The sequence below is a fragment of the Limanda limanda genome, chromosome 21 (genome assembly GCF_963576545.1).
Source record: "Limanda limanda chromosome 21, fLimLim1.1, whole genome shotgun sequence".
NCBI lineage: Eukaryota > Metazoa > Chordata > Actinopteri > Pleuronectiformes > Pleuronectidae > Limanda > Limanda limanda.
In genome coordinates this window covers 7,851,309-7,865,227 of record NC_083656.1, presented here as the reverse complement: position 1 = coordinate 7,865,227, position 13,919 = coordinate 7,851,309, and the positions used below count along the sequence as shown (strand labels likewise).

Here is a 13,919-nt window from a genome sequence, read left to right as displayed (position 1 = left end):
ATTAACCCTCTATGTAATGAGCCAATGCGATCAGCTACAATCAAAAATAATATGTACAATCATATTTAGAACTTGATTTTGATGAAATTAATGTTTGATAAAGATACACGTCATTCTTCATAATACTGTGTTTTTAATGGCTGGAGAGAATCAGCAACTATCGCTGAAAACTTTGTAGCGATGTTAAAGCATCTCTCCTTACTCATGAACATGTTATGGATGAAATGAAATGTTTCTGAAGACGATTCGAGATGATTATTGTTGATAGTGGAGCCACAAACCTGGATTTAAGTCTGTGTAATAGGGAGAGCGTAGAAGGACGCGTAGAAGGACAGACGCCACAGCTACTGAATTACATGAGATTCCGCAACGCCAGCATGCCGTCCTAAAGTTACACACTGAAGCAGAAATATTTTGGCTTTTTTTTAGTAATGACAAAAAAAAATGCTAAATAAGGGTCTTCTAAAGGCCAATGTAGCAGGATCTCTTTAGAGAGACTGATTCAATGTCCTCGCTGAAATGTCCTGAGGTTGCATTATTTAAAAAAATATATTTAAAAAAGACCTTCAGTTTTCTTTTATATTGTGTGTTTACTTTGTAAGAAAGGGATCTTGGTTATTTCCCTTCCTGGTCACAATTTCTCCATTATTGCAATACTGTGCTGTGTTGAGGGCAAGTTTCCCATCTCATAAAGTACAATATGCTGAGGTAGAGGTCAGTCATTGAACAACAACAGTATAATCTGAAATAGGACAACTTTCTGCTTGTGCTGATAAAACGAACCGCTGGTTTGTTGAGCATCTCTCTCCTGTGCCGTGAGCTGCAGGGGTTTAAAACTGTGGCATCAGCCAAAAACAACTGTGGTCTAGTTGCTGTCTCTCTGTCCAGCCAGAGGCTGCCCAACAGGCAGGTTTTCATGGAGGTATTTCATGGTGCCGTGCTCAGAGAAATCCGCCGCTGTGTGCCCATCACCTCTCAGGACCCACTTTGTGGTGAGCAGCCCCTCCAGGCCCACAGGTCCTCGGGCATGAATACGCGCTGTGCTTATACCAACCTCTGCTCCTGGAGGCAGAGTCAGGGAAAGAAAGTACGTGAGAACGGTAAACAACATATGTGTGGGGGGAAAAGAAAGAAGAAGAATGTAATCGTCATGAGAGAGTGAACTGAATAAGGAGGACGTTGAGAGAAGGAAACACGGGGAAAGAGGCAACACAAGACAGGGTGATCATACCACCACATACCCAGTCCAAAGCGGTAACCATCAGCGAAGCGTGAGCTGGCGTTCCAGAAAACACAGGCGCTGTCGAGCTGATGCAGGAACTTCTCTGCTGTTTCCTCTGGAGGAGAAAAACAGCTCATTGGTGCAACCAGCTCATAAACCTGTTATCCATCATCTTACAACCTTTCAGGCACCAACATGAAGTATGGGACAATGACAACTATTTATTGTGGCTATGTCACAAGCCTGAGCTGAACTAATGAATTAATGAACTGAATAATAATAATAATAAGTAATTACTGCATTGCAATTTAACCAATTAAATACCTCTACTCATATAATTTGTTAAACACCAGGTGCTACAAACTTATTATCTTGAAGTTATTTAATTATTTTCTCATGATGATCAATGTCGTCGATCCATCAATCTGTGCTTTATCTACAATATCTATTTAATGTCTATGCCCATCTATCACCACTCTCCTCGAGGTTAGCAGACACAGAAACAATTCAATGGAGGTTACAAATTGTCGAGGTACCTCTTGTCGTCACTAGATGTCAGTACATCCTCCGCTGCAGGTGAGAATAATCCTCAGTGTAGAAACGAGCACTCAACACGTTCTCCTGTATTTTTTAAATGCTGTTCTTTCTCACATCAGTCCAGTTTGCAGGTTATGTTTTATTTGAGCTGCTTGTGTCAGAAAAAATTTCCCCATTTGAAAGACAGCAAATACACTCTGCTCTGCATAGAAAGCTTTCTATCACACTGAGTTCAAGAGAGGCAGAGTGATAGCTCAGATGAAAGACAAATCTGTTTAGACACGACCCCGAGTAATAAGTCTTTTAAACTGTCCTTTAGCATCAGCTCTACATTTTAAATGGACTCTGTCCCCGACAATGGAGTCACACAGGGAGGCTGAGCACTCATCCTGTCAACAAGTGTCACAGCTCATTAGTCACTGCGGCGTAAAGTGGGACGGACGAGTAAGGAGAACTATCGGAGACACGAATGCCAAGCAGCTTGGACAAGAATGATGCTGTTTAGGAAAATGATGACTGCACCATCTTCGTGCAAAGTAGAATATACAAAAAACTAAACATACCAGCACTAAAACATTTGCAACAAACCATTTTCTGTGATGATGACGTCTGTGTGGGAGCTGCCATACTTGTGGATGTGATCCACAGCGTCTTGCATGCTGTCCACCACCTCCATACAACACTCCAGGTCCCCGTACTCTGTCCGCAACGACTTGGCCTCTGATGGGCTGAACGTGAGGTAGGAGGCAAACCGAGGGCCTGCATGAATCTTCACCTAGTGACACCAGGCAGATACAAAATATATATAAATACATTATAGTTTCATATCATTGTCAGCTGAACAGTCAAATATCTTGAGGAGTTTTTGTACGTGTAGTGTGTGTGTGTGTGTGTATTCGGTGTTTCACCCTTTCAGTGCGCAGCATGTCAATGATCTGGTCAAAGAGTGGGGTCCTCAGGATGTCTCTGTGAATCAGCAGAGTTTCCATGGCATTGCACGCAGCCGGGTAGTCGCACTTGGAGTCTCTGACTGTAAGAAAATTCCAGTGAATTGCTGATCAGGTTATGAGTAGTGTTATTGTATTTATTCAGAAATGAACTTCTATAAATGCATTTGCTGACCGAGCTTGATAACTTTGTCAATGGAGGCTTCTGCGTCGACGTAGACGTGGCAGACCCCCTCGCTGTGACCCAGCACTGGGATCCCCTTGGCCGCTCGCTGTATGTCCTTCACGAGCTGGGACGATCCTCGAGGAATGATCAGGTCGATTATTTTGTCCAGTCGGCAGAGATCCTCCACCTCCTCACGAGTGCTCACCTAGCGATAAACAGAGGCTTGTGAATCACAGCAGCTTGAAGAATCTGCTGGGAGAGTTGAAGGAGACCAAATTTACCAGTTGCACGGCTTCTTTGACGCCGTGCAAGGAAAGGGCTTCCTGGGTGAGCTCGTGGAGAACACGGTTTGTGTTGGCCGCCTCCTTGCCTCCCTTCAGAAGAAGAGCGTTACCACTGGCTATGGCCAAAGCTGACACCTGGATAAAAACAGGGTGTGATTATTCCTATTATTTTAAGAAGGTTGTATAAGTGACAGGGAGAAGGGGGTGACCCCTTGGGACAGGTTTTGGAATTACATAAAGGTACATAATGATCCCCACTAGGACTCTGGTTTTATTGTTTTGCTGTGTTTCTCCCAAGTGGGATCCTGTAATCCTGTATACCTCAGCAACATGTCTATTATGATGTATGCTATATCATGTATGGTGGTGTGTGCAGGTATGCAATGAAGGTATGAGTGTATATCATTATGTACTCACTTTGTTTTGTAATAGCTGCCTATTTTTGAGACAAATATGTGCCAAGTCTGTTATTAGAGTCTATTCTCAACCATATACTACTTGTTCCTGTATAAAGAAACGTATTTAATTTGCCATGTACCATGCCTAAGAAAAGTTTAATAAAAACTTAAGTTCAAAAAAAGAAGGTTGTATAAGCAACTAAAAGTATTGTACATATACAAACTTGTACATTATCTTTTATTTGCTCTGCGTGGATACCTGGGGCAGGCAGTCCGGTCTGGCCTCAAAGATGACCAGAAGAACTCCGATGGGCACCGTGATCTGCTCCAGCTCCAGGTTGTTAGCCACCCTGGTTCTGCGCAGCACCTGACCCACGCTGTCCTGGGCGGCCACTGCTATCTGACGCAGGCCGACCGCCAAGCTGTTGAGTTTGGCTGGTGACAGACTCAGACGCTTCTGCATCGCTGGTGGCAAATGGCCTGGAGAAGGAAGCAAAGCAGGGTTACACTGTCAGTAGTGAACTAGCTGAGGCCATCAACACGGAGGGAAAGTGACCTCTCGGATTGAGCGGCTACCTGCGTTAACGGCCAGGTCCATGTCCATCTTGTTGGCAGCCAGAATCTCGTCCTTCTTTTCAGTCAGCAGCTCTGCCAGATGACAGATGATCTCACTCCTCTGACAACACAGTCCAACAAATACAGACAGGATGAGCATGTAGCACAGATCTCCACAAGGCGGCAGTGTTTCTCGTCATCAGATAAAGGTAGACTGAGGACAAAAAGTTAATTATGAGTGTTTGTAAACTATTTGAACATACTTATGTTTATTTGATTTTTTAAATGTTAACTGAACACAACAATAGACTTTATTTAAAACAACGTGTCACCTGGTCTGGGAGAAGAGATGCCAGGGTTCTTCCAGAGTTGCGAGCCATTTCTGTCTGCTGCTCCACAGTCGGTCCTGGAGTCAGGAGACGAGACAGAGTTCAATGAGAGAGTTAAAGCTACAGAAGATGCAGTTTAGGTGGCAACACTACAAACATGAACCTGAGTGAGAGAGTCCGTTCAGCCTGGGTAAACTCACCCGCCGGTTTGATCTCGGAGAAGAAGGTTCCCAGCTTTTTGCCCTCCACAATGTCAGTGATGACATGGCCCGTTACCTTAGGGTGGGTTCCATTTGCAATGACCACTGACGTGCCGCCTTGCAGAGCCCACAGCGCAGCCTTGACCTGCAGACAAACACAAGTTAATTTTGAAAGATTTCTATTAAGACTTACATTTGCAGTTTCTCTTTTAAAGGATGTTACAATCTTTGTTTTCTCACTGGCAAAATGAACACTAGCCTTTCATTAACTTCATGTGGTTCTTTAGAATAACAGCAGTTATACAGTTGGTGATCAGAGGCACATAATGGTTCTAGATGACATTAAATAAATACATTTCCTATATTTGATTTCTTTTCCAAGCACTTATACCACTCTCATTTCATGTCTTTATCAAGTGTGTTGCAGAAATGTGTTCATTAGCAGGATAAGAGTGTTGCTGAAGTTTTGATTCCATGTACATAGCTAGTAAGTGAAGTTGTGCTAAAGAGGAAGAGAAAAGAGGAAGTTATGTGTTTAAGATGAAATGCAAAGTGAAGACTCCCCTTTTTGCCCCTCCCACGTACTGAGGACAAAACTAAACTTTCAGACTGGTTATGGATCGAAAACAAACCTTGGCCTCCATGCCTCCAATCCCAACTCTGGACTTTGTACCATAAGTGATGGACTGCTGGTCTCCGGGGTAAAAGATGTCAATGAGCTTGGCGTCATCAGTTCCAGGGGGGCTGTCGTAGAGTCCTGACAAATCGACAACTCTTATGTTAATTGTTCATAACAATTACGCACACTTTGGTGAGTTTCATTAAGGTTAGGAATAGAAATTAAAGACATTCTCCTACTATATGATCCCAATTTTTACTCTTTCAAGAAAAATCCACTCAGAATTGATGCTGAGTGGATCCACAGCCAGGACACGTGCACACCACCACCTTGTGCCTCATCAGCAATTTCAACATTGTGGCAGAAGGTCTTTGTTTGTCTCTTCTCCTATGACTCAAACGACCCTGAAAAAGGTGTTTGTCTTCTTCTCAGGCAGATGGTGTTGTTGCCTAACAGCTGATCCAGACCGTTGCTGTGGTAACAGGCATACCTTCCACATCAGAGAGCGCGATGAGCAGGTCGGCCTTCATCTCTACAGCTAGCCTCGCCGCCAGACTGTCGTTGTCCTTAATGCTGATCACCTGCAGAACCAGGAAATGGATGTAAAACCACTTGTGGAAACTCCGGCATCTGCCAATTTACTAATTTCTTTGAGCTAAATTCTGCATTAGCTGAGTTTTAAGACAAATTTCCAAAAAGCAATGTCTCAACGAGAATTATCTACTTTATCAAAGTATATTTGTATAATATTTGAAGGAGAAATTAGACAATAAGTGGTGAGAATACTTAAAAATGTGTAAATAAGATGACTGACAGGGAGTGAAGCGTGATTATCTCCAGGGAAAAAAAGGAGGTGTTAGTCATTTCTGCAGGAAGAGAAGGAGACGTCTACCTACAGAAGTTAGTCCAGGTCCCCTCTGACAGAACCTCCTGACCAGTGACTCCATGCACGGCCATCGCTCCCCTCCAAGCATGCACATGGCGTACTGCTCGAGGGCGGAGCAAATAAAGTGAGGCAGGGTGGCAGAGGTCTTTCATCATGGATGGTGGAGAATACAGTAGCCAATGAACAGTGCATGTCTCTACTGTATAAACACCTTCGCTGTGCTCCTACTGCCACCGCTGCCTTCACCCCCAGCAGCGTCACACCCATTCTAATCTGTACCCACATTTACCCCCTGCAGGTCACTGTTGGGCTCCGGCGGAGGCACCACAGCATCGTTGGTGTTGATGATCGGCACGATGTTCATGTGCAGCAGCTCCTGCAGGGTGCTGTTCAGGTTCTGCCTCTTCTGGTCATCGTGGAAATCCAGATTTGTCACGAGAATCTGACAGAGGAGGAGAAGAAGTTTCTTTGCATAAAAAACAAACTCTTCTGTCACACTTCAAAGTCATCATTCTCTGGAGTTAATATACGTACCTGTGCGGTGCAGGTGCTGTATTGGGTGAACATGGCCTCGTAAAGGGCCATCAGGCCGCTCTGTCCCGCTGCAGCACAGGCCCGGGCCTCCAGCACGGGAAGAGACTGCAACATAAATCCAGTCAATGTCTGACTGGTTGCATTGGTTCTTTCAGTAGAATGATTATCACTTCAGCTTTTTGGCTTCTCAGAGACACACTTCAATCAAACCAGGTCAAACCAATGCAAGAGTTTTTCAGTTTATCAGTATCTGAATGAAGGTTTCAGCCAACACAGAGCAGCAGCCTCTTCTTTATATGACTCAGTGTTGATCGGTACTTTAACATCCCTCCAGCTCTTCTTACCATGTCTTTGAGCTGATTTTGTCCAGAGTGCAGCGCCTGCCGGACGCTCTGCGACAGCAGGATCTCATGTCTTAATCTCTGCTTTCCAAAGGCCACTGCTCCACTGGTGACAATCATCATCTCCCTGCCCTGGTTCTGCAGCATGGCCACCTGAACACCAGCAGAACCACAGACATTTTACCAAAAGACCCAAACACTGTTTGAATTACAGTCACTGTTGGTTCTCACCTGCTCCACAATGGAGGCCAGCCTCCCGAGAGCCAGCCCGCACTCGTCACCGCGGGTGACCACAGCGCTGCCGAGCTTGACCACGATCCTCTTAGCATGACGGAGTTCACCGCGGTGGGCGAAGGAGCTGCCATGGACCCTGCCCTGGGAAGCTGTGTGAAGAGATGAGATGTTGAGGGAGAATTCACCTTAATCTCATTTATAGACAGATATTTACTCATTAAAAGAAACATACAGAGATTGGTAGAGGAATTCTTGAGAATGTGTGCGTGGAAAAGTCATGTTCAGATTAAATAAATGATGATGCCTTTAACTGTGATTTCAAGAAACTAAAAAACCCACAACAAAAATGTTTGTAAAACACTACAAAACTGTTCAAACAAGTGTGTTTTGCATGGTTTTCAATTCACTGATTACACGTATGAGACAAAGAACAAAGTGAAGCCCCCCCCCTACATCCTCACGTAACCTAGGAAACAGATAATCGCAGCCTTCGAATTGCCACATCAGCAGGGCAAGCAGAAAGCCTGTGCTGACATAACACATCTCTCTGGAGCAATGAGGCGCATGAGAGAGAGTGAGAGAAAGAGAGAGGAAGACAAAAAGAGAAAGAGAGAGAGAGAGAGAGAGAGAGAGAGAGAGAGAGAGAGAGAGAGAGAGAGAGAGAGACACACACGTTTGGCTTCTTGTCCAGAAAACTTTGTTCAAGCATATAAATCTCAAACATATGACGACACGTTTCAACAGCACTTCAGCGTATGAACATCTGGACTTCACCACATCTGCCTCCACATATTTTATTGATAAGTTGAATGTAGTGACATAGACATAAAATCATCATGGACCTATTTATGTATTTGTTTACTTGAGAAAACAGGACGCTTTTCCTATTTATAATAAAGGGGGGGTTATGGATTAATTACTGTGCTGATCATAACTACCCAGAGCCTGAGGTGACCCCTTGAAACAGCTTATTTAGTTTCCGCAAAACTCCAAACCCCCAAAAATTTGCAGTGATGAAACAAGGCAAAAGTTGCAAGCACTCACATCAAAACACAAGCCAACATAATAATTAACTTAAGTATCAATTAGCCTTTAAAGTGTGTAAATGAATGAAATTAACAAATACCCATCAAAAGTTTGCTGTAACCTGTAGGGTTGTTTTAAAAATATAACTTTAGTCGATCAACACTCCAAGACCCTACAATAACCCTAAAATACTTTGTTCACTATCGAGTAAGGAAAAGAAATAAATCATGCAACTCAAATAGTTTGCTCTTAACATAATATGTTGTCAATTTCTTTAAAGGAACAGAATCTTCTCTTTTAACCCACAGACGTGTAGTGTTCTGTGTTGTGTGTTATTCTGCCGGATGAGAGGACGGCTGTGAGCATGAGGACGGCCTGTGTGTCAGCGTGATGATCATAGATCTATGGTGGCGGTGATGGGGCAGCTCGTCTTGCCTGGTGTCGGTGGCGTGGAGATCAGGCGCCGGACGCGTCTCAGGGAATCCAGAGGGATCCTGGCAGAGAGGGAGAGCCTGTGCAGCAGCATGGTGGTGAAGTTACAGCCTGTAGCAGAGAGAGAGAGAGAAAGAGAGAGAGACACACACACACACAGGATTAAGTGAGAGAGAGACAGAGAGTGATGAACACACACACACACACACACACACACACACACATGATCCAGTGAGAGAACCGCATTAAACTGTGGTTTTATAGAGAATAACTACATTTAAACTGTGTTGTAAATAGTGATAATCTGATGATCCTGCAGTTTCCCTGGATGTAGAGTTTCTTCTTACTTCACCGGTGATGTGTTGGTGTGTCTCCCCTTGTGTGTCGCCTCCTATTCGGCCTCGTTCATCCTCCTGAGCCCGTTATTTCATCATTCATCACACGTAGTTTACACAGAGGAGGACTCACCGTGACGCCTCCTCCTCCTCCTCTTCCTCCTCCTCCTCCTCCTCCTCCTCCTCCTCCTCCTCCTCCTCCTCCTCCTCCTCCTCCTCTTCCTCCTCTTCCTCCTCCTCCTCCTCTGACTGACAGGAGATGATGATGATACTATTGCCGGTGTTTGCGATGAGCAGGGACCGAGCGTTTCCCTCCCGTTACCCGGGCCTCTGTGACCTGGAGTCCCGCTACAGGGAGTCGAAGCACCGGGGACTGGTTCCTCGCTTAGGGGGGAAATACCGGTTGTTGTTTTTCCACGTTGAAAGTCCAGTGAAGTGAAGGTGAAGTGGCAGGAAGTGACGTAGGGGACAAAACCGGCGAAACACGGAAAAGGAGCGGAAAGGCGTTTCCAATGCACGCTTTTTTCAAAATAAAACTCGGCTGTTGAAAGGGAGAGAGAGAAATAAATGTTTAAAGACTCTCAATTTAATAATTTAATTTGACTTCAATTGTCCTGATTGATCCCCTGATGGCCAGTTTCCCATTGAACTGTTAGTTGATGATGTTTTTAATCACTGGTGGTTGAAGTGAATGATGATGGCTGAATGTTGTCACTTAGTTTATTATAAATGTATAGTTTGTGTTATTTATTGTGTGTATATATAAGTCGCCAAATGAAAAAACCTAAATAGTCTTGTTTGATGTCATCAGACAGTATTTCTCTGTAACCTGTACCTGCTCTCCCCCTCCAGCACCACAGATAACTAAATTGACTCCTGTTGCTCAGGCTTAATGTGAATTATTCCATTATATCTGCCCTGTTCTTGTTTTCAGTCGTGCACCTTTATCCTTTATCTGTTCTTTTCTGTGCCTCCTCCTCTTTCTCCTCCTCTACCTCCTCCCTGTTCTTTTATCTGTCCATCTGACTCAGGGGAAGAAACTGACCCTCATGCTGCCTCCGGTCTCCACTAATCCACTATACTATACTATACTATGAGTGCATCTGTTTATGAATAAATAGACATATTACATGCTTATGTTCTTGAATATATGCTGCTTTATTAGGGCCTGAGCCCCCGACAGGCAATGACAGGTGAGGCCCTGTTGAAATTGTAAGGATTATTATTATTATTATTATTGAGGCAAATTAATTGGCTTTTTGAGGGCTTTACCATGCTCAAATTCTTACCAAAATTTGCAGAAAGTTAGAAAGTGGTGAAAATGTATGTATTCCGGAGGAATTTTCAAGTGGCGTGGCAAAATGGCTCAACGGTGCCCCCCGAGACCCCTGGAACGTGTTCAGCTGCATATATAAAAGAACACTTCAAAGGATTAATTTAGCAAATAATTATTTTTTGTCAGTTTGCTTTAATGTCACAGTGTCAGTGATGTTAGAATCCTCTGATGTCTTAGAAGAAAGACGAAAGCTTTTAGAGAAAAGAGTGTTATTACCTGAACAGATTTATTAGTCTAGTATAGTGATAGCGATAGCACCATCTACTGCTAAAAGGAGGTAAGCCTCGTTTTAAATCGCTCTCTTTACTAACTATATGCAGGATTTCTTTGCATATTTTAGAATAATAATACAAATTATGTTGTAGAAGTGACAGATACAGGCTTTTATAGACACTATTATAAATCTATTGTGTCTGCAACCAATAAGATAAACAGGCCTTTAAGAATAAAAATAAGAGTAAAGTAAATACAAAGAAAGCATTAGCCTAAACAATACTGAAATATAAAAACTGTTTGTATAGTTTTTGCTGCTGTAGCATTAAACTGACTGGTGCACTTATTATGTTGTCTAATGCATTTTTTATCTGATGTTGTTTTATCAACAACTTAAAGTTAATTAAAAAACATAACCTTATGTCCCAGATATAAACTTTATTTAAACAATTTGTTCAGAATTTATCCAAAAGTACTCTTCAACTTATTTTGGTCTGATCTTGTTATAATCACATGTCACATGCACCCCTCTGATATCTGATAAGTTCAAGTTGCTGCTAATGACGTTTTAATGTTTTTTTTAAAAGATAACTATGGAACGGCTGATGAGACTTGGAGGTAGAACGCCCGGCCTTGGCCAGGTAACGCAATGATTGAATAATCCATAGATTCTAGTATCAGTGCTGGTATTTATTTTAATGCTCCTGATGTGATTTAATAAAGCATTTGGCTTGCCACACTGGATTCTGATCATAACACTCATGGGATTCATCACTGCTTTGATTAAGACAATGCGACATTCAGCGTTAGCAAAAATTAGAGGTGAGACAAATGTATAGCATTCTCATATACATATTCATTTATGAAGTTGTCACCCTTCACATATTATATGAATGATGATTCTTGGATTGTGATGGATAATTTGCAAAAGACAAGAACAACTGGTGAATAAACTGTGGTTTGGCTCCTCAGGGTCCCCCAACAGACGCTCCTGCAGTGGACACAGCAGAACAGGTGTACATTTCCTCCCTGGCCCTGCTCAAGGTAAACACGTATTATCTGCACTAATCCCCTTTTGAATGTGGTCATATTCAGTTTTGGGTATTTAATGACACCTTTGTGACGTCTCATTCATTAGATGTTGAAGCACGGGCGTGCTGGTGTACCAATGGAGGTCATGGGATTGATGCTGGGAGAGTTTGTTGACGACTACACAGTGCGAGTGATTGATGTGTTTGCAATGCCCCAGTCGGGAACGGTAGGTTTTCTCCCTCATGATATTGTAATAAAACACCTGATCCAGATGTCTTATAACATACCGTTCTTCATTAAGCTTTGCTTTGCATTATGATATGAAGTAGGATAACAACTGCTTTGTTCTTTAGCTGATATACAAAGTCTTGTTTTTATCTACCCTTACAGGGTGTGAGTGTTGAAGCAGTGGATCCTGTTTTCCAGGCCAAGATGTTGGACATGCTGAAACAAACCGGCAGGTAACACTTGCAGTCAGAATTTTTGTATTAATTCCTCAGGTCAGATATGGTCTCTCACAAATATCTTGAAACCCGTCCGCTGTCTTTCTTTCTTCGTGTCGCTCTTTAGACCTGAGATGGTTGTGGGATGGTACCACAGTCACCCTGGGTTTGGCTGTTGGTTGTCTGGTGTGGACATCAACACACAGCAGAGCTTTGAGGCCCTGTCAGAGCGAGCTGTTGCTGTTGTGGTTGATCCCATTCAGAGCGTCAAAGGAAAGGTAAAGATGTGTGGCTGCTGCTGAACCCAAGATCTTCAATTCATTGTGAATCCAAAGTGAATAGTAGAAATAACGTACTGTTCAGTAAACTGGTTTCATGTCTTCCACAGGTTGTTATTGATGCCTTCAGATTGATCAACACCAACATGATGGTTTTGGGTCATGAACCCAGACAAACCACATCTAACCTGGGTCATCTGAACAAGCCGTCAATCCAGGTAACAGAAGATCGATGATTAATACAACCACTTCATTCTGTCAGTGCTTTTCCTGTCAAAAATCCAGACTGAGTTTGATCACAAGAAGTTTTTAAATGCATTTCAAAATTTACCAATGGATTTTTCCTCAGTGTTTGAGGACGTTCTCAGGTCAGAGAATGGAGACATTTTGCTTGTTGTTATTTTATTGAGTTTCACTCAATATTTTCCTTTTGGTTTGCAGGCTCTGATTCATGGACTCAACAGACATTACTACTCCATCCCCATCAATTACAGGAAAAACGAGCTGGAGCAGAAGGTTAGAGAAAACACATATTATATAATGCTTTTAATAATTTTAATTTTTTGTGTTTTATTAAATCATGAAAAACATGGCTGTCATTATTTAAAGATGCTGTTGAACCTGCATAAGAAGAGCTGGATGGAGGGACTGACCCTGCAGGACTACAGCGAGCACAGCAAGCTCAATGAGACCATTGTTAATGAAATGCTGGAGCTGGCTAAGAACTACAACAAGGTGAACTACGTCAGGCCTCATCCAACAGCCTTTTGAAGATCCTTTTATTAAACTCATCAGAAAAGCCCTCAATTCAGCACAAACTGGAACAAAGGTTCTACCGTGCCTCACTGCATTATAACAATCGAGATGAGTTAATATGATTAGAATATTATAGTTGGCTTTCTCAACCTTCTATTCAGAAGTATTAATAATCTTCATATTTATTTTTAAACTTTTTTTAAAAGTAAATCAGCTGTGGCTGAGGGGTAGAGTGGTCATCCTCCAACCTATTCCTTCGGTCTTGCATGACCATACAATTATATTCAGTATTTCCTTTGAGCCATGCACACAAACACGCTGTGGATCTTTGAAATGTGACAATGTTGTGTTTTTAACTCAGGCCGTCGAGGAAGAGGACAAAATGACCCCAGAGCAGCTGGCGATCAAGAATGTTGGAAAACAGGTAAGAAAACAAAGTTCCGAAAAGACATTTGCGTAAGCTGATGTCTACAATTTTTCCTCTTTTAGTATAATGACAAATTGCTCCATCAAGGCCAGTTAATGTTTAGATGAAGAGTTGATGAATGTCCAAGTAGAGAATGAAGCCAATAAAGTTATCTAAATTTTATTTTTTTAAACCAAAGACACTGTGTATTAGTTTAAGTCTTCGTCACATCTCACCGTTGATGTTCTCAACTTCTCTGTCCTCACTGCAGGATCCCGAGAGGCACTTGGAGGAGCACGTAGATGTTCTAATGACATCCAACATCGTTCAGTGCCTAGCGGCCATGTTGGATACCGTCGTCTTCAAGTGATGGTCCTTGTGTGTGTATAACTGTTAATATTGCAACCCTT

General features: G+C 42.7%; 2 protein-coding genes across 2 annotated transcripts; one reads left to right on the top strand and one right to left on the bottom strand.

Moving 5' to 3' along the window:
* On the bottom strand, window positions 1–8,815 carry aldh18a1 (aldehyde dehydrogenase 18 family, member A1). The gene is made up of 17 exons (XM_061095090.1): window positions 8,714–8,815; window positions 7,250–7,401; window positions 7,022–7,171; window positions 6,678–6,782; window positions 6,427–6,585; window positions 5,748–5,838; window positions 5,271–5,395; window positions 4,639–4,783; window positions 4,442–4,515; window positions 4,131–4,230; window positions 3,814–4,034; window positions 3,154–3,291; window positions 2,882–3,077; window positions 2,668–2,789; window positions 2,348–2,534; window positions 1,242–1,337; window positions 1–1,062 (listed from the first exon to the last, which is right to left on the bottom strand). The coding sequence occupies exons 1-17, from the start codon at window positions 8,802–8,804 to the stop codon at window positions 866–868; spliced, it is 2,349 nt and encodes a 782-aa protein (XP_060951073.1). The 5' UTR covers window positions 8,805–8,815; the 3' UTR covers window positions 1–865.
* Window positions 8,816–11,187: 2,372 nt separating this feature from the next.
* LOC133028221 (26S proteasome non-ATPase regulatory subunit 14-like) lies at window positions 11,188–13,879 on the top strand. Its single transcript, XM_061095414.1, has 10 exons — window positions 11,188–11,235; window positions 11,567–11,638; window positions 11,733–11,852; window positions 12,017–12,087; window positions 12,197–12,347; window positions 12,458–12,565; window positions 12,789–12,863; window positions 12,957–13,082; window positions 13,465–13,527; window positions 13,781–13,879. The coding sequence occupies exons 1-10, from the start codon at window positions 11,188–11,190 to the stop codon at window positions 13,877–13,879; spliced, it is 933 nt and encodes a 310-aa protein (XP_060951397.1).
* The last annotated feature ends 40 nt before the right edge of the window (window positions 13,880–13,919 follow it).

Excerpts from the sequence above, each read along its gene's own strand:
- aldh18a1 (XM_061095090.1), bottom strand. The coding sequence starts at position 8,804 with ATGCTGCTGCACAGGCTCTCCCTCTCTGCCAGGATCCCTCTGGATTCC. Across the intron at positions 5,839-6,426 it reads GTGACCTGCAGGGGGTAAAT|GTGATCAGCATTAAGGACAA; the intron begins GTGGGTACAGAT and ends CTGGTTCTGCAG. Across the intron at positions 4,516-4,638 it reads CTCCGAGATCAAACCGGCGG|GACCGACTGTGGAGCAGCAG; the intron begins GTGAGTTTACCC and ends TCCTGACTCCAG.
- LOC133028221 (XM_061095414.1), top strand. The coding sequence starts at position 11,188 with ATGGAACGGCTGATGAGACTTGGAGGTAGAACGCCCGGCCTTGGCCAG. Across the intron at positions 11,236-11,566 it reads GAACGCCCGGCCTTGGCCAG|GGTCCCCCAACAGACGCTCC; the intron begins GTAACGCAATGA and ends TTGGCTCCTCAG. Across the intron at positions 11,639-11,732 it reads CCTCCCTGGCCCTGCTCAAG|ATGTTGAAGCACGGGCGTGC; the intron begins GTAAACACGTAT and ends CTCATTCATTAG.